This window comes from Lethenteron reissneri, chromosome 49 (assembly GCF_015708825.2).
Source record: "Lethenteron reissneri isolate LAM-NWPU_2019-01 chromosome 49, ASM1570882v1, whole genome shotgun sequence".
Lineage (NCBI taxonomy): Eukaryota > Metazoa > Chordata > Hyperoartia > Petromyzontiformes > Petromyzontidae > Lethenteron > Lethenteron reissneri.
The window spans coordinates 7,964,606-7,988,352 of NC_083827.1; the positions used below are offsets into that span (position 1 = coordinate 7,964,606).

The 23,747-nt window shown below is 45.7% G+C and overlaps 2 protein-coding genes across 5 annotated transcripts; one reads left to right on the plus strand and one right to left on the minus strand.

The window, feature by feature from the left end:
* Positions 1-1,215: 1,215 nt before the first annotated feature.
* On the minus strand, positions 1,216-11,709 carry LOC133354922 (zinc finger protein Xfin-like). Of its 2 annotated transcripts, XR_009756649.1 has the most exons (7): positions 11,661-11,709; positions 8,272-10,022; positions 7,389-7,635; positions 5,374-5,507; positions 4,817-4,940; positions 1,715-2,770; positions 1,216-1,402 (listed from the first exon to the last, which is right to left on the minus strand). XR_009756649.1 is itself a non-coding variant. In XM_061572111.1 (6 exons), the coding sequence occupies exons 2-6, from the start codon at positions 9,164-9,166 to the stop codon at positions 2,428-2,430; spliced, it is 1,743 nt and encodes a 580-aa protein (XP_061428095.1). In that variant the 5' UTR covers positions 9,167-10,022; positions 11,661-11,709; the 3' UTR covers positions 1,216-2,427. The 2 variants fall into 2 exon arrangements, 1 of the variants encoding a protein (XP_061428095.1); XM_061572111.1 differs by having other exon boundaries at positions 1,216-2,770.
* Positions 11,710-11,940: 231 nt separating this feature from the next.
* On the plus strand, positions 11,941-22,979 carry RPP40 (ribonuclease P/MRP subunit p40). Of its 3 annotated transcripts, none has more exons than XM_061572122.1 (9): positions 11,941-11,961; positions 12,965-13,098; positions 14,529-14,673; positions 15,594-15,662; positions 16,400-16,495; positions 18,285-18,410; positions 19,124-19,325; positions 20,379-20,504; positions 22,641-22,979. In XM_061572122.1, exons 2-9 carry the CDS (start codon positions 12,982-12,984, stop codon positions 22,837-22,839), a joined length of 1,080 nt encoding a protein of 359 aa, XP_061428106.1. In that variant the 5' UTR covers positions 11,941-11,961; positions 12,965-12,981; the 3' UTR covers positions 22,840-22,979. The 3 variants fall into 3 exon arrangements, with proteins under 3 accessions (XP_061428106.1, XP_061428105.1, XP_061428107.1); XM_061572121.1 differs by lacking the exon at positions 11,941-11,961 and adding an exon at positions 11,970-12,135; XM_061572123.1 differs by lacking the exon at positions 11,941-11,961 and adding an exon at positions 11,970-12,135 and having other exon boundaries at positions 19,127-19,325.
* Positions 22,980-23,747: the final 768 nt, after the last annotated feature.

The following is a 23,747-nucleotide window of genomic DNA, read 5'->3' on the forward strand; positions in this document are numbered from 1 at the left end:
CGTCCGTCCTGCAGGGAGGGGCTGGGTGGGGAGAGACTGGGAGGGGTGGGGCTGGGTGGGGAGGGGCTGGTCACCCTGTGGTGCCCTTATAAAACTCAACGTTTAACCTACTCACGCCGGCTTGTGCCCACCCTCACAGTCGGCCATATTTGCAGAATACACCACGCTGCCGTTGACCCTGGCCATTGACCGAGCAACCCAACGTTCCTACCAGCTCCCTCCGCAGGAATGTGTTTCAACAAAAATCAAATGACGTCATTAACCTGCACATGTTCTATCCATGTTTTTCCTCTTTCCATTGCTCAGTGGAACGTCGAGCATGGAGCTCTCTATGCTTTTTTTACACATTTTATGTAAAAAAATACTTTTTTCTTAATGACCATGTTTTCCGAAGCACACGGTTTAATTGCTTGTTGCTGAATACTTGCTCCGCTACGTCACATGGAATTTGACATCCATTCACAAAACAGTCACCCCCTCCGATGTGTTGCATGCACATCATACGAGCGTAATGCAATTAAGTTACAAAGAACTTTGCCACCATTTCGCTCTCCAAGCTAACAAAGGCCGAGTCATGCAAAGGCATTGCACAACAGTTGGAAGGCTGCCAATTTGGCGTTAGTGTACAACATTTTAGAATTTACAAAATAATCACATGTGTGATGGTGTTTTTTAAAAATAATTTAAACGCTAATTCAATGTACGGTGTATAGTACCGTTGGAGTTGATGTTAAATGCTTACGGGCACATATGCATATTTAATCAAACATTTATATTCTTACTTGGTTCTCTCGGTAAAGTCACGTAGAAGGGAAATAATAAAATAATAAAAATGAAACATCATAAAATACAATTCTCACGTTTCGGCCACAACGCAAGCAGCCGTCCTCAGGTGAAGAACAGGTCTGTCGGAAAGACAGCGTCTCAACAATTATACTCGTCTTTTTTGGACGTAACCTATTTGCGACTGCTTCAACATACAATGACAGAAACAGGATCCCCAACACTGAAGTCCTTGATAGATCTCTGCCACTGAGAGCACTCTCATTCGGGCACACCTTCACTGGGTCGGACATGCGGTCCATATGGAAGATACCCATACATCGGTAAAGTCACGTAGGTAAAAAAAAAATGTTATTCATAAAAATACTTTTAATTTTATTTATTAATTTTATTTTTTTTTTTACCTACGTGACTTTACCGAAAAAACCTAAGCATATGAATCCTTGCAGTCACGAAAGCTTCAAATCTGGTGCTCTGCAGCCAACCGAGCAAAGTGACCCACTTCAAACTTCAAAGCACGCGAGATATTCAAACTCGGGAACTCGTCGCACTGAACAGACGCAGATGTACAGACCTGTACTGTAATGTTCTATCCACTGCTGAGGGTCGTGCCAGGTCTCTGCAGAAGAAAAGAGTGCATCCTAAAACTAGTGCTTCAAAGCCGCCCCCCCCCCACACACACTTGTAAGATATGTAACAGCACTTGCAAGCCTAAGATCGGAATTGTCTCCCACTTGGCAAGCCGTGAAAATAAACACCAGGATGAAAGCCAACAATAGCTGAACATGCATCCGTTGAAGTGACAGGAGAACCCAGAATGCTGTACACTACAGGCTTTGTACACTTTATTAGAATATGTACATTATTTAGATGCTATGTATACCGCATTACAGACTATGTACTTTATTCCAGACAATGTGTACTGCATTACCGGCAGTGGATAAAGAGAACCCGAGAGCTGTTTCACTTGCACTTTCGCTTGGCAGAGACGATGCAGATCCATGAGGGGTCACCATGTGGTGTCCTGCGTGTCTGTACCCACAAACCAATTGCTCAGTAACAATAGTTCATGAACGCGACGTCACCTGTGAAGACTAATGTCAAACCACGCAAAAGGAGAGCGTGGAAAGATTTTGCCTCTTCATCCAAGAGCTTGTATTTCCTGATAAGTGTGAACGACAGACCTCTGTTGCATCGATGCCTTGGAATTCAAATAATAAACATCTAAAATGTCTACAAATGTCAAACATCGGTGACTAGAGAACTGAAGAGAGTAAAAAAAAACTTGCAGCGTTTCATTTACAGCGGAGCGCGGTGTCCAAACCATCCTCATTAAGCCCTTATTAACTCCACCTCCTCAGATCACCAAGATAAAACACCTTCTTGGTTCTTTCGGTAAAGTCACGTAGAAGGGAAATAATAAAATAATAAAAATAAAATATAATAAAATAAAATAATTCTCACAACGTTTCGGCCACAACGCAAGCAGCCGTCCTCAGGTTAAGAACAGATCTGTCGTAAAGACAGCGTCAGACGATAATTATTTTATTATTTTAATACGTTTACATTTTTTGTTTATTATTTCCCTTCTACGTGACTTTACCGAAAGAACCAAGAAGATGAATCCCTGCAGTCACGAAAGCTTTAAATCGAAAGATAAAACACGTTCGCCGGCTTTAAATCGTTCCCGTCAGCCACTCGGCGACCACCTGCACTTCCACCTTCTCTGACGCAAAGTCCTGGGGTTGGTCGTGGCCGGTGTCGCCCCCACGTGTCCGCGCTCGGCCACCGCGCCCGACGCGCCTGCGTGCTCTGCACGTGCGGTGGAAGTTCCGAGCGGGGCAGTTGCTTGGCCGACGAGCGGTGGCGAGCGAGGTGGCGGCCCAGGCTTTGGCGGTTGTACGTGGAGAAGGGGCAACGCGGGCAACTTAGAGACTCCCCAGTGTGCGTCCGCCGCATGTGAGTGTCCATGCACTTCTTTTGGATGCTGCGAGGCGGTAGAGGAGGGATAAACACAATGTAACCATCAGCAGTGAACTCCACTAGGTACAGTAATAGGTTTTTACCCTTTCAACTGGTACAAAAAACTGACACCTTTATACATTATGTTTGCAATATCCACAACACAAGCAGTCAAAATGCAAACAAAAAGAAACAACTCTGATGATGATAATGATATGCACTGTCCTTGGAAGTTGATTGGTCCACACCCGAGACAACTTTTCTTAGAGCCTAGTCTTCATTGGTGTTGGACCAGATGACGCCAAAAGGCGTACAACTCAAAAACAGCACACTATCAGAGTATTGAGAGCTCGGGGTAAGCATTTACACTGAGACCTCCTTTACCAGTGGCAAAATATAGTAATAGGTTTTTACCCTTTCAACTGGTACAAAAACTGATACCTTTATACAAGGAATCATATCCACTAGGTATAATTTGTAGAGGCACTCCCTACCTATGCGAGTGTGATTATAGTGTGAACTAATCTCAGGCCAAAGTGGCAATTTTATTGGGGGGGGGGACCTATTGGAACACGTGCCATCATAATGAACAGAACAGACCTCCTCTTATCTGCGACCCTTGAAACATGCATCATCGCTCGAATGAAAGATGGATGGTTCAATAATAATAACGGATTGACAGCCAAAGAATGGAACACATCCAAGGGTACGTCTACCAAAGAGATGGACTGATGGAATCACTTGACATGCAGTTGGTGGATACATTGTTGTATCTAGATGTGGCGGGACAGGTGGTGTAAGCTTGGAGAGGCCTTCATGCAGCAGTGGATTGGTCATGGTTCATAGTGCACTGCGTTACGAAACCGGAGGCCCAGTTTGAATATATCATGAATATATCATGACAAATATATCAGTGGTGATTATCAGTTTTTGAGCCAGGCCACAAGGTCCAAAACATGGAGTGGCCAGCAACAATCAGCACTATCAAAGTTGTAAGTGATAAGATTTCACAAGTGTGTCTTGAATTTAGCAAGGTTATGAAGGCTTGGGAAAAGAGACAATGGGGAGAACCAGAAAGTGAAGTGCTGTGACCTGCATTGTGGTGAGTGTGTCAAATGAATGTGTTGAATAAATGCGTGAATGGGTGAGCGACTAGTCACCCACCCACCCAAAATTTCCCACAACGCACCCACTCATTGACAAACTCATTCACACACTGATAAAATTAGCAGATAACCCCTCAAAAATGGAATATGGGTTCCTTGTTTTTTTTTAAATGAAGGAGTTATTTTGTGGTGTTCTCTCCTTCCTTGGTGTATCCTGCATTCATGGTTGCTGAGGAATACATGCACAGTACACGTATTGTCAATCTCCTGCTGGATACGGGCCTCGCCTTGCAAGTCATGGGGGTTATTTGAACATAATTTACCACACTCATGAAGGAAGTGTAAGTGATGGTCTACCAATGCTGTCACGCAAGTCTGAACTTACATATGGTGCACATTTTTATTTTAACTCAATCGTTACATCAGAAAGGGAGAGGTAGCTTCTGCTGCTGCTGCTGCTACGTATGTGTGGAGATCAATAGAGCAACGTTTATTTAAGTCAAGTCAACAGAAAAACGGTCCTAGTCAATAAAACAAACTTGCAGTCACTATGGGGAATTCAATAGGATGCCAACACTTGACAGACTACGTGAATGTCACAGATGTTTACACAGTATTGTTGTCAGCCAGAACTACATAGGGTGAGCAATGATTTTTTTTTCCACAAGACAACTCGTACATCATTGGAGCTTATTTATGTGGTGTAAAAAAAAGAACATGAAGCAGCTTCATAATGCCTTTTTACATCTCGGGCAAGAACCAGGACACGAAAAAATTAAAAAGTTACTTTTAAGAAGGGCTCCTGCTGGAAGGTGAGTGGCTCCTGCTCATTGCTTGACCTGCTACCACAACCACCAACCAAGAAGCAAATGGTGAGGTGTGCTGACATCAACAGCATCAGCGAGTAGGAGAGGAGCGGGAGAAGAGTACAAGAGGAACCCACAGGGCCCCACCGGTGCACCCACCACGTGTAGGAGCAGAGCGTGCACTTGTGGGGCTTCTCAGAGGCGTGCGTGCGCTTGTGTCGTCGCAGACAGCTGGCGTCCGAGCTGCTGTATGGGCAAAGTTCACACTGGAAGGGCTTTTCACCTGCAACGCACAATGTCAGAAATCTTATAAAAAATAAAATTACTTTGAAAGCTATTTTCTTTAGGTTGTTTTACTCCTTTGGGTTTTGACCATCCGTCCCTCCCTCCCTCCACACAGAAAACATTTTTAATATGACAGTATCACAGTGTATTTAGCAGAATTTGCGCATTATCCACGGCCAGGGTGGAGAGCGAGTGGGGGGGGGGGGGGGGGCGCGTCAGCACGACGCATGAACCCGGCTCAACGCTGTGGGATGTGGGTGACATCACTGCGCCGATGTGCGCTGTGACGTCACCACGCATGCGCACTTTGGCGCCAGTCATCCAGGAAGCCAGACATTAAGCCAGCCAGTAAAACTTTAGTCTCGTATAGTGTATATATATGATGACAAGGGCAGCCGCGTGTGGCGTGCCGTCACTCTCGAGCACATCACCTGTGTGCGTGCGCATGTGCATGTCGAGTGAGGCCTTGAGCCGCGTCTGGTGGCCGCACTGCGAGCAGATGTACGGCTTCTCGTTGGTGTGCGTCTTCACGTGCCGATAAAGTGCCTGCCTGCTTGAGCACTCCCTAGAGCAGGGGGCAATAGAAGAGCGTGACGAGCCGTGTGTGTTTATACGCTGCTAAGCCACGTGCATCCTTTACTTATTCATTGGTTCTTTCGGTTAAGTCACGTCTAAAGATAGAGAAAAAAGATAAGCTTAAAACTTCCCCGTAGAAGTGGTTCAATCTTAATTTTGGAGCTTCTTTAGATCTTTAGACGTGACTTAACCGAAAGAACCAAAGAATAATTCCTGCAGTCACGAAAGCTCCAAAATTAAGATTGAACCACTTCTTCGGTTAAGTCACGTCTAAAGATCTAAAGATCTATCTTTAGACGTGACTTAACCGAAAGAACCAAAGAATAATTCCTGCAGTCACGAAAGCTCCAAAATTAAGATTGAACCACTTCTACGGGAAAGTTTTAAGCTTATCCTTTTTCTCTATCTTTAGACGTGACTTAACCGAAAGAACCAAAGAATAATTCCTGCAGTCACGAAAGCTCCAAAATTAACATCCTTTGTCAGTTGCATAAGAAAAATGTACACGCGTTATAAGAGGCCTACCCGAGGTTGCGAATAATCTGTGTACGAAGTCGAAACAAGTGCGGCAAAATCATGCGTGCGCATGGATTATGCACTACTCTCAAACATTCGTTCGTTTATCAGCATAGACGCAGGTGTCAGGGTAAAATGTATTTGCATTCTTCCATAGGGTAGCTGTAGGAAAAAAAATCACTTGCATATTTGCAAAGTCCTTTTTTTCAGGATTGTCTCCACGTTTTAGACATTGTCAATCTGCTCCTCACCACATATCCCTATAACAGCCTGTTGCGTGCAGTTGCCACCCATCCACGGACTATTCAGGCTTTAATTCAACATTGAGCAACCCTTTGATGAATGTCCAGTTTTAAATTTAGTTCGTCCCACAGGAGGTGGCGAGCACAGTCAAACACTCATTTGAGCGGTAAACTAATTTAATTTATTTGCATGTACGACCCTATTTTTCAATTCACTGCTTGATAATGGCCTCCCCATTCCATGCTTGTTATGGGGGTTATATGACCATATTCTACCACGACGGTCAGGGTGGGTTTGTGATGGCAGAGAACATAGACGTATGGTACAATTGATTTTGCTGTACTGCTCTCTGCTGCTCACCCTGTAGCCTAGCGGCCACCTGTAATAGACTGCTGTGCAGGTTGCTCGTGCGTCGAAGCGCTGTGCAGCTCTTTTTAAAATCCTTTATATTAAGTTCGCTTGCTTGCTTGCTTGCTTACGACCATGCAAATATTTCGGTCGTTTTTTAACCCACTTCCCGTGATCCAATCAAGCTGACATTTTGCACACAGACTCGTTGTGTGTGACAATGTATTTTCGTGAAATTTTTTTTCTCCAAAATTTTACACTTTTTAGGAAAAAATAAATTATATTTAATTACCAATTGCTTAATGGTGGCAGGCAATCATCTGACCCATAGGTGGCAGCCATCTCAAGCCAGAGGACGAGAGGACACTAGCCGCCACGCATATAAAGGATTTATAGTGAAAAACTTTGTTTTTACGGGTTAATTTTTTCCTGCTTAGCTTCCAAGATTGTACGAGATTGGGAAAATTGTACGAGATCGCGGGTTCGAACCAGACTCTTGACGCCTGTATATTTGGAGTTTAAATGTTCTCTCCGTGGTTGTGCGAATTCTTCTTCGGGTCCTCTGGTTTCTCCCTCCAAATTTAGAATGAACATCATGCATTTAGAGTATTTGGCTGCTAGAAATTTCCACATAGGCCACTTCGTTGAGCTATCATTTATGGCCAGGTCCTTTCTGAAAAAAGAGCTATATAGCTCAGTGGGCCTTACCTGGTAAAATAAAAAATAGTTTAGTTGAATTACACTTGACGGCCCAAACGCTCACCTGCCACAGGCGGTGCACCTGAAAGTGCGGTCAGAGTGTGGCTTCGTAGAGACACGCGAATCTTCACCGCTCTCAGGAGGGCGGCTCTGAACGCGAGCGTGAACCGATGGCGCACCAAGGGATGCCCCTCCGTGAGGCGGATGCCCTCTCGTGGCCAGGCGCGGCACACGGGGCGAGTCCGAGCTCCAGACCAGTGAAACGAGGTCATGGGTCAGCAGGTGCTTGCGCATCCTCTTCCATTTGCGACCTGCGACCGTATCCAACGTGGTCTCTCGTTAAAACGGAGCATGATCAGAAACGCGCTTCATAAAATGTGAAAAAAAGATGAATTATTTTGTTTGCTTCATTTGCCTAAACGTAACATATTTCATATCGTATGTAAGTAAATGTAATTAATCAATTATCACATTCCATTTTATCCATGATTTGTGTTTGTATGTTTAACTTGTTTTGCGCCGTACTTAGCCAACCGTGCTAATCGGAAGTGCAGGGGAAAGATTTGAATCCATTAATGCTTTCATCTTCTTGGTTCTTTCGGTAAAGTCACGTAGAAGGGAAATAATAAAATAATAAACATAAAACATAATAAAATAATTCTCACGACGTTTCGGCCACAACGCAAGCAGCCGTCCTCAGGTGAAGAACAGGTCTGTCGGAAAGACAGCGTCTGCGTGACTTTACCGAAAGAACCAAGAAGATGAATCCCTGCAGTCACGAAAGCTTTAAATCATTAATGCTTTGTTAGATGCCTACAACTTGATCATGGTTTATAGGGGGAAAATAATAGAATAGGGATACGATTCACATACACGTGGACAATGCAATAAGCAACATGACATGGCGAGTGAATGTCAACAATGCGTGCACAGTGGATGCAATTTACCGGTGAAGTCACAATAGCAGCACTGGAATCCTTGAGGACAGTGACACACCAAATGAACGTCTCTCAGAGGCTCGCTCACAAACATGCGTGGGCACTCCGAGCACCGGAATCGTTTCCCCGATTTCGCTCCACCACATCGCCTGTTGTGCTGCTGCTGCTGCCTCCTTGGGATGCAGACAGTTGCACAGTTGAGAGTTTGCTCCGGCAGTTTCCTGTCCAACTGCTGGTGTACGTTACGCACAACCCAATCCGTGTGATCCTTGAGGAAACACGGGTCCATGAAGGTGGCAGCCTCAGAGCAGCTGCTAACGGCGGGCTGTGAAGTATGAGCACGCCTCTGTGATACGCGCGTTAGCCCCAACTTAACGGGTTTTCTCTCCAGTTTTTTCTTCTTATTAGCAGCTGACTTAGCACAAGACTTTTTGACATTGCGCCGAGGGTGGCTTGCAGGTGGGCAGTCTTTCGGGGATGAAGTTCTGCGTGTGGCCCTCTTCCTCTTTGCACTCGCGCTGGCTGATAAATCAACAACCAAGGAAGAGTAGCACGCCTCCTCTCCGTCTTCTGCTTCTTCGTGTTCAGCCGCTGTTGTATTTCCACCCACGGCATCCAACGCAAAGAATACATTCTTCTTTTCCACTTCAGGGATAGGCCCCTGGCCGCCCAGCTCCACACAGACGTCAGATGTCTTTACAGTCAATCCTGCGCCTTCACACGCCACATTTGGCGGAGCGCACCGCACCTTCACGCCGGGCTCGCCACCAAGGGGCCGCCGAGCCATCGCCGACGTACGGCAGAGGCCAAGCGAGAAAAGGTGCTCCGACTGTGCCTCGTCCGCCTCGTCCGTCTCCTCCGCTTCGTCCCTCGACCTCGGGAGCGGCCGAGCGGCCTCCATCATCGCCTCGAAGAATCCGGCGTCGTCGGCGTCGTCGTGGCAAGCCGCCCACCAGGCCGATCATCTCACACGATGCGGGGCTCAGGCAGCGCAGCATCCGGTCGACCTCGCGGGAAATGCGATCCAGGTTTTCAGGGCCGCATACTGCCGACTCCATCCCACTGCCGGCCTGCTCATTTTCCAGAGCAACGCCTGTTTGGTGTTTGCCCCTGCACTCGACCTGCAGATTACTACTGCCAGCGCTTTCGCCCTTCGTCAAGGTCAGCCTGCACTCCTCGCGATCGAGGTCGTCTCCCAGCTCCGAATGGCTCCCGCACGGCGGCGCCTCCCCGGCCACACTCAAACCAGACGACGCCTTGAGTGAAGCGTCCTCTTCTCCGTGTTCAATGGCTGCGTGCCGCTGCGGAGATTGCGGCGCGTCTTCCCTGACGGGACACGAGCCGATCGCCACCGTGCCATCGGTAGCCGTGTCTGCGGAAGATCCTCCGCATTCATCCATTCCGGAAGAAAACCTTTCGGCAGCCGATGCCGCGTCGGTATCACCGCACGGCTCGGGATCGGCCGATGACAATACCCTGGAAGTGGGAGAAGAAGGAGATTCGCTCAGTGCTGGTGCTGGTGGTGCCGGTTGTGGTGTCGTGGCCAAGCCATCGCTGTGGTTTTGGTGGAGGTGGTCCTGCATGGTGGCGGTAACGCAGCTGGTGAAGAAGCAGCGCCGGCAGCGGTACAGCTCCACCAGGAATGCGTCCACAGCCTTGTGGTCCAGGGTGGGCTCCGTGTCTACTCTCCTGCAGACCCAAACCATCTCGCCGGCCGGCAGAGCCACCCGCACCGCTGCCATCTCCCCCGTCACTTCTCCCTGTGCGGTTAATGCAAAATCACACGCAATGTAAATGTCACGCAATTGGCTTGTAATCAAAATCACTCACCGATGCCTTTTCAGGTCGTAACTGCGGTGTGTTCAAGTTAATTTATCAGGTATAGCCCTGTGAGCCATTCGGCTCTTGAATCGGGTGCAACCGCAACAAACAAAAAACAAAAACATGAACAAAAAACATCTTAAAGTGACTATGTGACTGAGTGCAAACAGAAAATCCAAGAAAAGACAGTAAAATATTGCAGATAAAGCAATCTTGATTTGAAGCTTTCGTGACTGTAGGAATCCGTACTCTTTGGTTCTTTCGGTAAAGTCATGTAGGTAGAAAAATAATAGATCGACGTTTCGATCGCAACACAAGCAATCGTCATCAGGTGGGACAACCACGGCAAAGAAAAACTGCATTTTTTTTCGAAACGTCATGATCTATTATTTTTCTACCAAAGAGTATGCGGTGTGTTGTTCGGCGTGATTTCAGACTATTTCGGTCCATGCGCTGGGAGCTTATGGGAAATAAAACAATATTTAAGGTGTTTCGTGGCCACAAAAGGGTAATCCGGGTGATATAGCAACCACCAGCAACGCCTAAACACACGCATGTACAGATACAGCCCGTTTATCAAACCACTGCCAGGTGAGGGACCTTATAGCGTCGCGTCGGATGCGGAAGCATAGAAGTACAGTACAGTGCACAGGACAACAATTGATTTTGTTCAACTGTACTCTACTTCCACACAAAGCTTAGTTTTTTAGATGTAACGAGATCCCAGATCTGTCGACCCCTTATCAGTGTCCTACCTTATTACAGAACAATAGCGTATTGGTCACCTCGTGCCCCCGTTATAAATCTCAACGTTCATCCTACAAAAAGTCCCATCACAAGCGAGATAAACACAAATTGATCATTTCTGTTATTTTGTCCACATTGAAACGGCTGTAAGCCGTATAGACCTCAAAACTCAATTTCCCCGTACAAGAATACGGGGTAAAACCGTATGGATTGACAGGGTTGTGTGTTATTAAAGAGTGGAAAATAAGAGGAATTGAATGTAATGGTTAGTATTGAATGGTTAGGAATGTAATGGTTAGGATTGTAATGGTTAATATTTGAATGTTTAAGATTGTAATGTTGAAAATTGTAATGTTTAAGATTGTAATGTTGAAGAATGTAATGTTTAAGATTGTAACGTATCCGAATGTAATGTTTAATAATGTAATGTTTAAGAATGTTACGTTTAAGATTGTAATGTTTAATAATGTAATGTTTAAGATGTTTAAGATTGTAATGTTTAAGATGTTTAAGAATGTAATGTTTAAGATGTTTAAGATTGTAATGTTTAAGATGTTTAAGATTGTAATGTTTAAGATGTTTAAGAATGTAATGTTTAAGATGTTTAACAATGTAAAGTTTAAGATGTTTAAGATTGTAATGTTTAAGATGTTTAAGATTGTAATGTTTAAGATGTTTAAGATTGTAATGTTAAACAATGTAAAGTTTAAGATTGTAATGTTTAAGATGTTTAACAATGTAATGTTTAAAATGTTTAAGATTGTAATGTTTAAGATGTTTAACAATGTAATGTTTAACAATGTAAAGTTTAAGATTGTAATGTTTAGTACCGATAGCGATGTCCCCTCAGCAACGCGGCCACCGACTTTGCGAGTCGCGGAGTGATGACATCACGTCCGGTTCACCCTCAAATACCCAACCTCCCCTCCCCTCACCGTCAACTTTTTTGTTATTATCATACAAATTTATTTTTTTGCTTTAACTCGAGCGATTAAACCGATATTTATAACCGTGTCTGTATGTGTGTGTTTAATAAAAAAAAACGCCGTTTTACTTTATTTATAATCACGCGTCATCAAGTCGAGACGCAATGCACAGGACGCACACGTGCGCGCGTGTGTGTGTCTGTGGGTACGAAGACTTCGATAATTTTAAATGTTATTAAGTTAACGTAGTGTACTTTGTTGTTATAACAGTGACCATCATCATCACGCTTATTCCATTTAGTGCGCTAATGTCTCGTGGCCCATGTGTACAACTCGTAACAAGCATACACCAGTTACTGTATTATCACCAGTTTTTGAGGTAAATAACCCATAATGCTGCCTTAGAATAGTATTACAGTTAATATTATAATGCACTCATCTTAATTTGTAACGGATGTGTGTATACAATGTTGTTACCTATAGCGTGACCCAGTCAGCCGGAATTCGCTTGATCTTGGATGCTCCGAAGCAGAAATGGAACCCGGGTTGTAGTTGATTGCATGGGTGTCCACCATGCATACCAGGTGCTATAGGCTGCTGTGGGGCTGTGTGGTGGGACAAGCAGAGGGCAGCAAAGTCCATTGTTGTAAATTCTAGATTTGAAGCTTTCGTGACTGCAATGATTCATATTCTTAGGTTTTTTCGGTAAAGTCACGTAGGTTAAAAAAAAACTTTTTAATGTTTTTACCTACGTGACTTTACCGAAAAAACCTAAGAATATGATCCATTGTTGTAGTGTACTTCTGTGCTACAAATGTGTTTAACCCCCGCCTTCAAATCCACCCCCTTCAACCCACACTGCACAATGTGGTGAGGTATGGTCAAATAACCCGTACGACCCACACGAGGCCCTCATCCAGCAGTGGATATGTACGTGTGTTGTATGTAATGGGTGTAACTTAGCAATGCTATAAAATAAACCAACTGTTGATAGGTAATGGTCACTGACTTTAGATTAGTCATACACAGGCTGACCTATTGCTGTCCTGGTGTCTTTAATGTAACTTCAAAACGTACTTTAAAAAACTCACAAATGTTTTCTCATGAACGAAGACATCAATGTTTGTAACTGCCCATTCAAACTGTGTTCGAAAAGCTTTGGGATCGAAAGGGCTAAATGTTTCCACCCTGTCGTGTCGTGTGTAAAGTACATGAACAAGCTGCCATGCTGCAAGCTATCTCCAAGCACCCGGGCTTCAAGCTCGTCTGCGAGAAGTCCCACTTTGGCAACGAGAAGTCAAAGCATGACCGGCATCTCAAAGACCATCACTTCGTCTACAAGGTGTTGTTTTCATTGTGCGGTCATCGTTGACCAAGCTGGGACCAATGTCACACTACCGCTTTATTGGGGTGCCTCGGTTGGCGAGATGTGAACTACCTCGCCAGGTATACAGGAGGTCGTGGGTTCGATCCTAACCCTGACGCCTGTGTATTTGGAGTTTGCATGTTATTCCCATGGTCGCGTGGATTTTTCTCCACATTTGGAAACATGTGTTTGTAGTATTTGGCTGCTATAAATTTCCACACGATAAGCCACCTCATTGGGCTATCGTTTCTAGCCAGGTCGCTTCTGAAAATAAGCTATATAGCTCGGTGGGCCTTACCTGGTAAAAAAAAAAAAATGTAGTTTCATCGCATGCGGCTTTACCAACATTCAGACGAAGAATCTCAGCGATGCTGGCTCAGACCTCTGAGCCATCCGACCGTCTTATAATAATGCAATTTATAACGCGCGCAAAATTTGCGGACGTAACGGCCGCAACTCAGAGGCGCGGAGCCAAGCTCAGAGTCACTCGAAAGCACGTGGTTATAGAGGTGAGTCTTTAAGTGTCTCTTGAAGGAGGCGATTGAGGTGATGCTACGAATGTGCAGAGGGATAGCGTTCCAGACTGTTGGGGCTGCCACCCAGAAGTGGCGCATAGACATGACCATCCTGGATCTTGGTATCAAGAGGAGGTCGTGAGTTGCGCTGCGCAGGCATCTGCCGTGTGCTGAGCTGCAAGTCGTCAATAATGAAGAAAGGTACGGCGGGCAGGTAGATGTGAAGGGATGGTGGCAGAGGCAGGCGATCTTGTATGCAAGTTTAAATACTCATTTGAAAGCCATACCGCACTTTACATCGGTTCTAATCGCATTGTCAATTGTAATTTGCATGTTAGGCAAAACACACGCCTGGCGCTAGTTACGGCAGAACAGGATTTGCAACACTTTGCCTTTTAAGATACTCCACAATACGTGTGGTTTTGCAGAGCTTTTTGCATTGATGGAGTTGTATTCAAATATACATATCAAATGTCTAAACTTGTTTAACATCAGCTGCTGAGAATAAGGATTTCCATTTATAAGGCACTTCAATGCCTAAGAAAATGTAAATATCTTCCATCACATTTCAACCATTCCAACTCTGCTGCAGTCTAGCCAAGGGGACCCAAGTGGCAGCTGTCGGGTGTGGCATAAGGTGTACACATCACCAGTCAGCAAATGAGCATAATTCTGCCTTAAGGGTGACGATCTTCCAATGGGGGTTTGTCCCAATTAAATAATTACGAGTATACTGTTACATTTGGACCATGATGCCAGTACACATGGCCTACACTTTTCAAAAGTTAAATAATCTTTGACGGCAAATTAAACGGTGAGGCCCAAGTGAGAAGGCAGCTTGAGAATCAAGATGTGGAGTCCGCAGCCTCTGCGTGTGCCCCGTCTTCCCAGGTGGAGGTATTCATACCAGAGTGCCAACTGCTACCCGAACCCATAGCCGCCCTGTGCAAGGAGGTCAACCCTTACCTCCGGGTTCGGGGCGTCCCAGCGGCTGCCTTCCTGCGACCAGACTTCATTCAGCAATTCGTCTCCCAAGGTCAGCAATGGTGTGTGATTTACATAAAAGACACAATTCATGGGGCCACCTTTGCCAGGTACCAAAATATGAGAATAGGTTTTCCCTTCTTTTCTGGCACTGTTTGAGACTTGGCTCGAAAGAAAGCTGTCTCTGGTGTGAACCAATCAGTTTCAAAGACAATGCATATATTATCAGAGTATGTTTTTTGTTTGCATTCTGCCCACAAGTATTGTGGTTAATGCAGACATGATTCCTTGTAAAAGGTTTCAGTTTGGTGTTTTAACATCTTAATGCCTGTTTTGTTGCCAGAAAAAAGGGGAAAATCGATTCTCAAGACAAAATTCCTTGACTGGTTGTACTGTATAGATCTACAATGTATTTTTGGGTTGTACCGCATATTCAGCATTACGTCAGAAGTTTTTTTGCTGAAAGCTTCTTCACGAACTGAATCGGGTACCTGAGGAAGCGCCACCACGTGGAGCGAAACGTCAGACATCATCTTCTTGGTTCTTTCGATAAAGTCACGTAGAAGGGAAATAATAAAATAATAAAAATAAAACATAATAAAATAATTCTCACGACGTTTTGGCCACAACGCAAGCAGCCGTCCTCAGGTGAAGAATTCAAACGCTGTCTTTCCGACAGACCTGTTCTTCACCTGAGGACGGCTGCTTGCGTTGTGGCCGAAACGTCGTGAGAATTATTTTATTAGGTTTTATTTTTATTATTTTATTATTTCCCTTCTACGTGACTTTACCGAAAGAACCAAGAAGATGAATCCCTACAGTCACGAAAGCTTTAAATCTAAAAAAAAAAGTCAGACATCATGCCGAACAACACGCGGTACAACTGAACAACACATCAGAAAAAACTATGATCTGCCATTGTCCAAATGTCCATAATGAAAAGTCTTAAGAGTTTTGCGTTATTCTTTACAGGGGCGATTTATGCATTGTCTTACAACACTCGGATAGACCAGGACAACACACTGGCCCTGCTGCCAACAGGTAAGCCAGCTGCACACAACTCTACAGATATCAGTACAACTAAACAACAATTACGTATTCAGGACTCGCTGAGTCACCAGGTCTTCAAACTTTTACATTTTCATTTGATTCCTACATCAAGATGTTTGGCCAATTTTTTTTTTTAAGTATGTTGCATAGAGAAGGAAACCAGAATACAGCAAAACCTTGGATTGTGAGCATAATTCGTTCCGGAAACGTGTTTGTAATCCAAAGCACTCGTGTATCAGTTGTGATCACGTGACACTGGGCAGACAAAGCATATACACGTACTACTCGTATTGCAAGACCTCGCTCGTTTATCAAATTAATATTTATTTTAAAATTTCGCTCGTCTTACAAAACACTCGCAGACCAAGTTACTCGCAATCCAAGGTTTCACTCTACTCGGAGAAAAGTCACACCTATAGGAGGGATAGCACACCAACGTCCACACAGACAGGTCATCACGAACCCACTTGTTACACTGACATCTGATTCCCAACTTGCAGTGCATTAAGAAATCTGCATGATCCACCATCCCTAAGAATCAGAATCTTTATTTTTCCGGGAGGAATTCGAAGAAGATCTACCAATGCATTCACAACAACGATTCTATTAACTCCGACTATAAACTCCCCAGCCTAATGGACGTTATGAAAGCAACACCTGGAGTTTAGGAACAGCTGATTAGGGACTATGTGCTCAGTGATGTGACATTTGTGTGTTTGCGCTTGCAGGAACGTTGATACTGAGTGTGACCAAAGACACGTACGAGGAGCTTGGGCTGCAGGGTCAGCCGTCGCAGTACACCGGCCGGAAGCCCCTCCGATATGGTAACCGTTCACCTTGCTTATTCATGCCTTCCCAGTACCTCGGAGATTAAACTAAACTTGCTGTCAATGAGTTAAAATCCAGGATTGTACGATGTTATACTGGTAGGAACCTCCTGGTTACACCAACCCACAGGGGATTATTGTGTCCGTCGTGCAGGCAGGGGCTGGGTAGGGAGGGAGGAGCTGGGTTGGGAGGGGCTGGGTGGGGCTGGGTGGGGAGGGTAGGGAGGGGCTGGGTGGGGATGGGTGGGGAGGAGCTGGGTGGGGAGGGGCTGGGTGGGGAGGGTGGGGCTGGGTGGGGGGTGGGAGGGGTGGGGCTGGGTGGGGAGGGGCTGGGTGGAAAGGGGAAGATGGGGAGGGGCTGGGTGGGGAGGGTGGGGCTGGGTGAGGAGGGGCTGGTCACCCCGTGGTGCCCTTATAAAACTCAACGTTTAACCTACTCACGCCGGCTTGTGCCCGCCCTCACAGTCGGGCATATTTGCGGAATACACCACGCCGCCATTGACCCTGGCCATTTACCGAGCAACCCAACGTTCCTACCAGCTCCCTCCGCAGGACAATGTGTTCTCCCTCACAGGAGCTCGTGGGTGTGATCCCGACCCTGACGCCTGTATCTTGGACTTGCCATGTTCTCCCCGTGGTTGTGTGGATTTTTCTCCAGGTCCTACGATTTTTTCCTCCACTTTTAGAAACATGAGTTGACAGTTTTTGGCTGCTATAAATTTCCACATGATGAACCACTTCATTGGGCTATCATTTGTGATAGCCAGGTCACTTCTGAAAAAAAGCTACATCGCTCAGTGAGCGTTACCTGGTCAAATAAAGTTTTTTATTTTCAGTCTGTACCAATTGGATTAAACAATTCAGGCGATTGATGAAAACATGTTTTCTTTGCACTTTACATATGACCCTGCAGGTCACAGAGTGAGCACTTGAAAAGCCAGGATTATATTTTGACGGGGGTCCATTTAATCTTTGTTGTCTTGAACAACTTCCCATTGTTTGTTATCATTGTCAATGGTCCCTTAACCATGGGGGTAATGGAGTTGCCATTGGTGCTTGGGAAATCACGTTTCACAACCTCTTTCATTATTTTGTGATATGCACAACGTTCTGCTGCTGATCTCCCTTCCCTAAGTCGCTCCTTGGCCAACATGCTCTTTCCTCTTCCCTCCGACTTTGCTCAACAGGATGATGTAAATTTCGATTTAAAGCTTTCGTGACTGCAGGGATTCATCTTCTTGGTTATTTCGGTAAAGTCATGTAGAATGGAAATAATAAAATAAAACATAATAAAATAATTCTCACGACGTTTCGGCCACAACGCAAGCAGCCGAAACGTCGTGAGAATTATTTTATTATGTTTTATTTTATTATTTCCATTCTACGTGACTTTACCGAAAGAACCAAGAAGAGGATGATGTAAAGTTGTTGAACTTCTTTCGCACCGTACGTAACCAACCATGCTAATCGAGTGACACAGCCAAACCGTTGCAGCTTTCCCCTCCCAAGTATTGCCAGTAGTGGTTTGTGTAACCAAATCATTTTAGTCACCTCCTTCGCATTATACCTATCCATTGTTTTCCCCGAATGCACCTGTGACATCCACACTCCGTTCCCATTCTCTCCACTCTGCCCCACACTGATTCCACTTTGTCTCTCCCGTTCATTGCTTCTGTTTCTCAAACTTGCTTTGCCCTGGGTTTTGCATCGCCGGTAAGCCATGGAGAACGTCAGCACGACCTGAGGTTCCTCGCCAATTCACCGGTCTCCCTGCCCTGCTCCGCAGTGATCAAGCTGCAGCTCACTGAACCCTCGATGGCCCCAGGAAGGAAATGCTACGAGCGAGCTGTGTGGGCCCTCTCCGAAAAGGTGCCCTTGCGCTTCGATGTCCTCGTCAGCTGGCAGCCGCCTGGTGGGTCCCTCAATTCGTGCCGTCCTCTTTAGGGAGCCGCAGTGGCGAGATGTTAACTACCTCGCCTCGGTATACAGGAGGTCGTGTGTTCGATCCTGACTCTGACGCCTGCAAATTTGGAGTTTGCATGCCTCTCTCCTCCTTATTCGGGTTTTCCTGTTTTCCCCTCCACGTTTAGAATCAACATGCGTATTTAGTATTTGGCTGCTATACATTTCCACATGATAATGCGCTTCGTTGAGCTATTGTTTGTGGCCAGGTCGTTTTGAAAAAAATCTATATAGCTCAGTGGGCCTTACCTGGTAAACAATTTTTTTTTTTTTGTTTAGTTTACAAAAATGTACACAGCCCTTTGTCAGGCCACTGATTTTGAGGGCCCTTCCCTCATTTGACCACGCTGGTCAGCGTGGTTTGATGTAGAAGTACAGAAATGGGTTTTTCTGCACTACGTTCTTCTGCCCACGATGTGGCTCCTCGGCCTATATCGACAACCTGTTGTTCATGGGGGTCTACAATCAAAGCACACGCAAGACTCAAATGCCTGCTTAGCTTCGCAAGTCCGGCAAAATTGGGCACATTTCAGGTGATTAAGCGCACTATTAATACAAAAAAATTCCCCTAAGCCTTTGTCTTTCTCTTACCCTCTACTAATCCTTGCACTGCCTGTTCTCTCAATGTGACGGTGATGCCGCCTACACGATCGCACCGTCAAGAAGGGAAGTCGGCAAAGGCACCCGCAAAGTTCTTTGCCGAATGGGACTGCAGGGAGGTGCGTGCGGACGTGACGGTGAGGCCGGTGGCCGCGCGGGCCTGCCCCGCGCTCGACAGCCTCAGCCTCCAGCCAGAAGACGGGGCGGCCTGTGGGGCCCAAGACTTCTTTGATTGGCTGGGAGCTGTGTCATGTGACGTAGACTGGTGAGCGTGCGATTGGCAGGGAGGTGAGCGTGTGTCAGAACCACGGAAGAAATGTGTGCACGTGCAATGTGGGCAGCCGAGGACAGTGAGGTCAAATGAATTGTTGTCGTGTACTTATTTGCTCCTGTGTTTATGCACTCTACCGACCAACATGGTGAAGTACTAGTACAGCCCTTGGTCAATTCACTGCTAGATGAAGGCCTACTCATGCCGCGTGAGTCGCGAAGTTATTTAACTATAATTCACCACACTGATAAGTGAAATTTAAATACTGTGAAAGCTATAGCTCCGTTGTTCACGGAAGAAAATTGGTGGGATACATGTCGATGCTTTTAAATAAAATCTTATTTGATTAACTTGGGGAGGCCTTCAACCAGCAGTGGATTCACCATGGCTCCTGCTGATGATTTTGATAAACGTGAATGGATCACCTTGTATATGCAACTTGTAGTATGTTGTGAAACTCCTTTCCTGTGGGTGTCAAGTTGCCATACCCTGGCTTTGGTAGAAGGCGGTACAGCAAATGAAGACTACATCTCTTTTTGGTTCTTTCGGTAAAGTCACGTAGAAGGGAAGTAATAAAATAATAAAAATTTAACATAATAAAATAATTCTCACGACGTTTCGGCCACAACGCAAGCAGCCGTCCCCGACAGACCTGGTCTTCACCTGAGGACGGCTGCTTGCGTTGTGGCCGAAACGTCGTGAGAATTATTTTATTATGTTTTATTTTTATTATTTTATTACTTCCCTTCTACGTGACTTTACTGAAAGAACCAAGAAGATGAATCCCTGCAGTCACGAAAGCTTAAAATCGAAAATCGAAAGACTACACCTGTTGAGTCTGCATGGAATAGAGTGTTGCCCCTTCGCATGCGTGGTGTTTCCTCTGGGTGGTGCGGCCACATGTAAACACACATTATTGCCTGCTAACATACAGGACCGCAGGAGATAGAGGGGGAATTTTGTACCAGCTCCAAGTTAAAATTAGCATTATTATTATAACGGATTAATTCATTTTAAAAACATCGTTCGATTTGATCTCTCGCGCAGCTCCAGTGACAGCTCCGCGTCGATGAGGTGCCCGGAGCCAAGCCTGCCCATGGGCCCGAGCCTGCTCTGCTCCATCACGGGTCTGATTCGGCCCGACACCGCCATCCGCCTCCTGTCCGCTCTCAGGTGCTTGCGAGTTCCCCGCCATCCCCGGAAGCACTGCTTACCCAGTAAACACGTGACGTTGGGGCAGTGTTGGTCCAAAGCTTCCGACTACATGGCGACATTGGCCAAACGTTGCATTTTTAAATCCTTTATATTAAGTTCGCTTGCTTGCTTGCTTGCGTGCTTGCGTGCTTGCTTGCTTACGACCGTGCAAACCTTTCGGTCGTTTTTCAACCCACTTCCCGTGATCCAATCGAGCTGACATTTTGCACATAGACTCGTTGTGCGAGACAATTAATGTTCGTGAAAATTTTTTTCCAAAATTTTACACTGTTTAGGGAAAACAAATTAAATATTTAATTACCAATTGTTTAATACTGCAGACAATCATCTGACCCATAGGTGGCAGCCATCTCAAGCCAGAGGACGAGAGGACTCTAGCCGCCACGCATATAAAGGATTTAGAGTGAAAAACTTTGTTTTTATGGGTTATACTTATTACTGGGTAGTATCCGATATCTGATGAGATGAGAATGCCAACAGATTTGGTCATTAGTCAATCAATTGGTAGCCTTAACTTCTGAATACAAACTCATACGTTGCAGAGAATCATGGGTTAAACAAGGGCTCCACACTGGCGTTATATTAACTACCTCGCCTGGTATACAGGAATGCGTGGGTTCGATCCCCGACCCTGACGGCTGCTGTATATTTGGAGTTTGCATGCCTCTCTCCCCCTAGTCTCGTGTATTATTTTTTTTCACTGCACATTTAGGAGCAAGCATTTAGAGTACTCACTACACTTGAGACCTCTGTTTAATCAAAGGCGGCTTACTTGGATTAGAACCCAGCGTCTCGTCCCATCAGTGCCAGCTCAGTGCTTTGCCCTCTGAGCCACCCGGCCACCTTCACTCCAGTTATAATTTCAGTACCTCGTGCATGCACACCATTATTTTCGCATTGAAGATCGTACAGTGTTTTTCAAAAAGTACTCACGATTTCAAGGTAGTGTTTTATATTACCCCCCCCCCCTGAAAATAACGTGTTATTCATCGAGCGTCAAAATTGCCGAGTACAGTAAAACCTTGGATTGCGAGTAACTTGGTCTGCGAGTGTTTTGCAAGATGAGCAACATTTTTAAATAAATATTAATTTGATAAACGAGCGAGGAGGTCTTGCAATACGAGTAGTACGTGTATACGCTTTGTCTGCCGAGCGTCACGTGATCACAACTGATATACGAGTGCTTTGCATTACAAACACGTTTCCTGAACAAATTATGCTCGCAATCCAAGGTTTTATTGTATATTACTCGGAGCTGAAAACGTTATCTGAAGCAGCGTTCAAACCTTTAGCGGCCAGTAGGGGGCGTTAGACTGCCTCGTGTGTGACGCTAACGGTAAACCCCATCGGGGTCGTGGGGGAACAGAACAGAGGTCACAAAAGGGCAGAGGAGTGGAATAATTTGTGCCTCCAGCGAGTGAGAGCCACGAGGAGATACACAATTTATAAACAAGCCTGGAAATTAGTTTCAGTGGCAAGACTGCAAACAGTAAGAGGTAAATAATGCATCAACATGCATTTTTTTTAAATTGTTTATTCATTTGTATGCTTGCATGGTGAGTAATTTTAAACGCGAAATGTTCAAATATAATATTACATCTTCACGGATTTATGACTACATCATGTTCAGGGTGGAGGCATAGCAAGGTTAGTGAACTGTGTTCTGAACCTAGCACCCCGAGTTCCATTCCCAGCCTCAGCTGACATCATTGGTGAATGATATCTGAACTGGAATTAAGCTTTTTTTTATTTAAAGCTTTCGTGACTGCAGGGATTCATCTTCTTGGTTCTTTCGGTAAAGTCACGTAGAAGGGAAATAATAAAATAATAAAAATAAACGTAATAAAATACAATTCTCACGACGTTTCGGCCACAACGCAAGCAGCCGTCCTCAGGTGAAGAATAGGTCTGTCGGGAAGACAGCGTCTGAATTATTTAGTAATGTTTTATTTTTATTAATTTATTATTTCCCTTCTACGTGACTTTACCGAAAGAACCAAGAAGATGAATCCCTGCAGTCACGAAAGCTTTAAATCGAAACATGACCGCTCTGTTTGATTGTATGACGACCCCCCCCCCCCCCCTCTCCGGCAGGCGTTACTTTGAGGAGCCAAAGCTGGCGTGCTGGGCGACGTTGACTGCGCACGGCTTCGCCGACTCGCCCGTGTCATGGGCAAGCTTGGAGCACGGCTTCCACAAGGGCGGAGAGAACCTGCAGACCCTGCTCGCCTTCGCCAACGGAAACTACTGGCTGCTCCGCGCAGTCGGCACCAACGATGGATGCCCGTCCTGACGGGAACGCGGGCCCTGTGAACGATGACATCCGTCAGCTGGGCAGCAGCCACCGCCGATGGCACGCGCGCCCTCCGGAGGCCGCACGGACTGAGTTAGGAATGTAAAATGTTTTGTATGTAGCAATAAAGCGTAATTGTACGAGACTGTAAGTGCGAGCTGTTTAAACTTTTTACGCAACCGTAGTCGCGTGCGTTTTTGTGGACCCCACCGCGTGTCGTGTCCGTAACTTTTTCTGGGTCGCTTGTGTTGTACTGGGATATAGATGGGTCTGGCTTGTAGCACATGGATGAGAGCATATAATAGAGGTATGCAATTAATTACGAAGAGGTTTATGGCTGGTGGCCAAGACTCGCATCAAGAGTGGCAGCCAAAGAAGGGAACAAGCCCAAGATGGCATCCACTTGTAAGACGAAGCAATTGGCTCGTCTTGTTGTACAAGTTGCGAGATGGATTGTTACATGGCAGGAACATAAGAGGTGGCGATTGCTTTGGGAGGTATTCATCTGGCAGTGGATTGATCATGACGGATGGTGAGGACAACTGCGTCCAATGCGCTCCCCCCCCCCCCCCCCCCCCTTTGCCGTTGGTGAGCCATATGGCCGGCCACCAAACTCATTTCTAGAACGCACGCTTCACTGCCTCTCCGCGTTTCAGTGTCGTCATTTCACAGCCACTCGACTCCACACAAACGTCCGTCGCAATGCGACAGCGTTAACCGAGTAATGATTAACCCGCCGCAGTCAACCGAAGCCGAGGATGATCTAAAAAAAATGTTGCCGGTCCCTTAATGATTACAAAGTAAGTTAGACCTCCCGCTACTACGTGAAAGTACAAATTCAAATGCAGCCGGCACCTTGGCCACCAGTTGGTTAGGTTTCGGTCGCTGCCTGGAGAAATGAGCTCTGG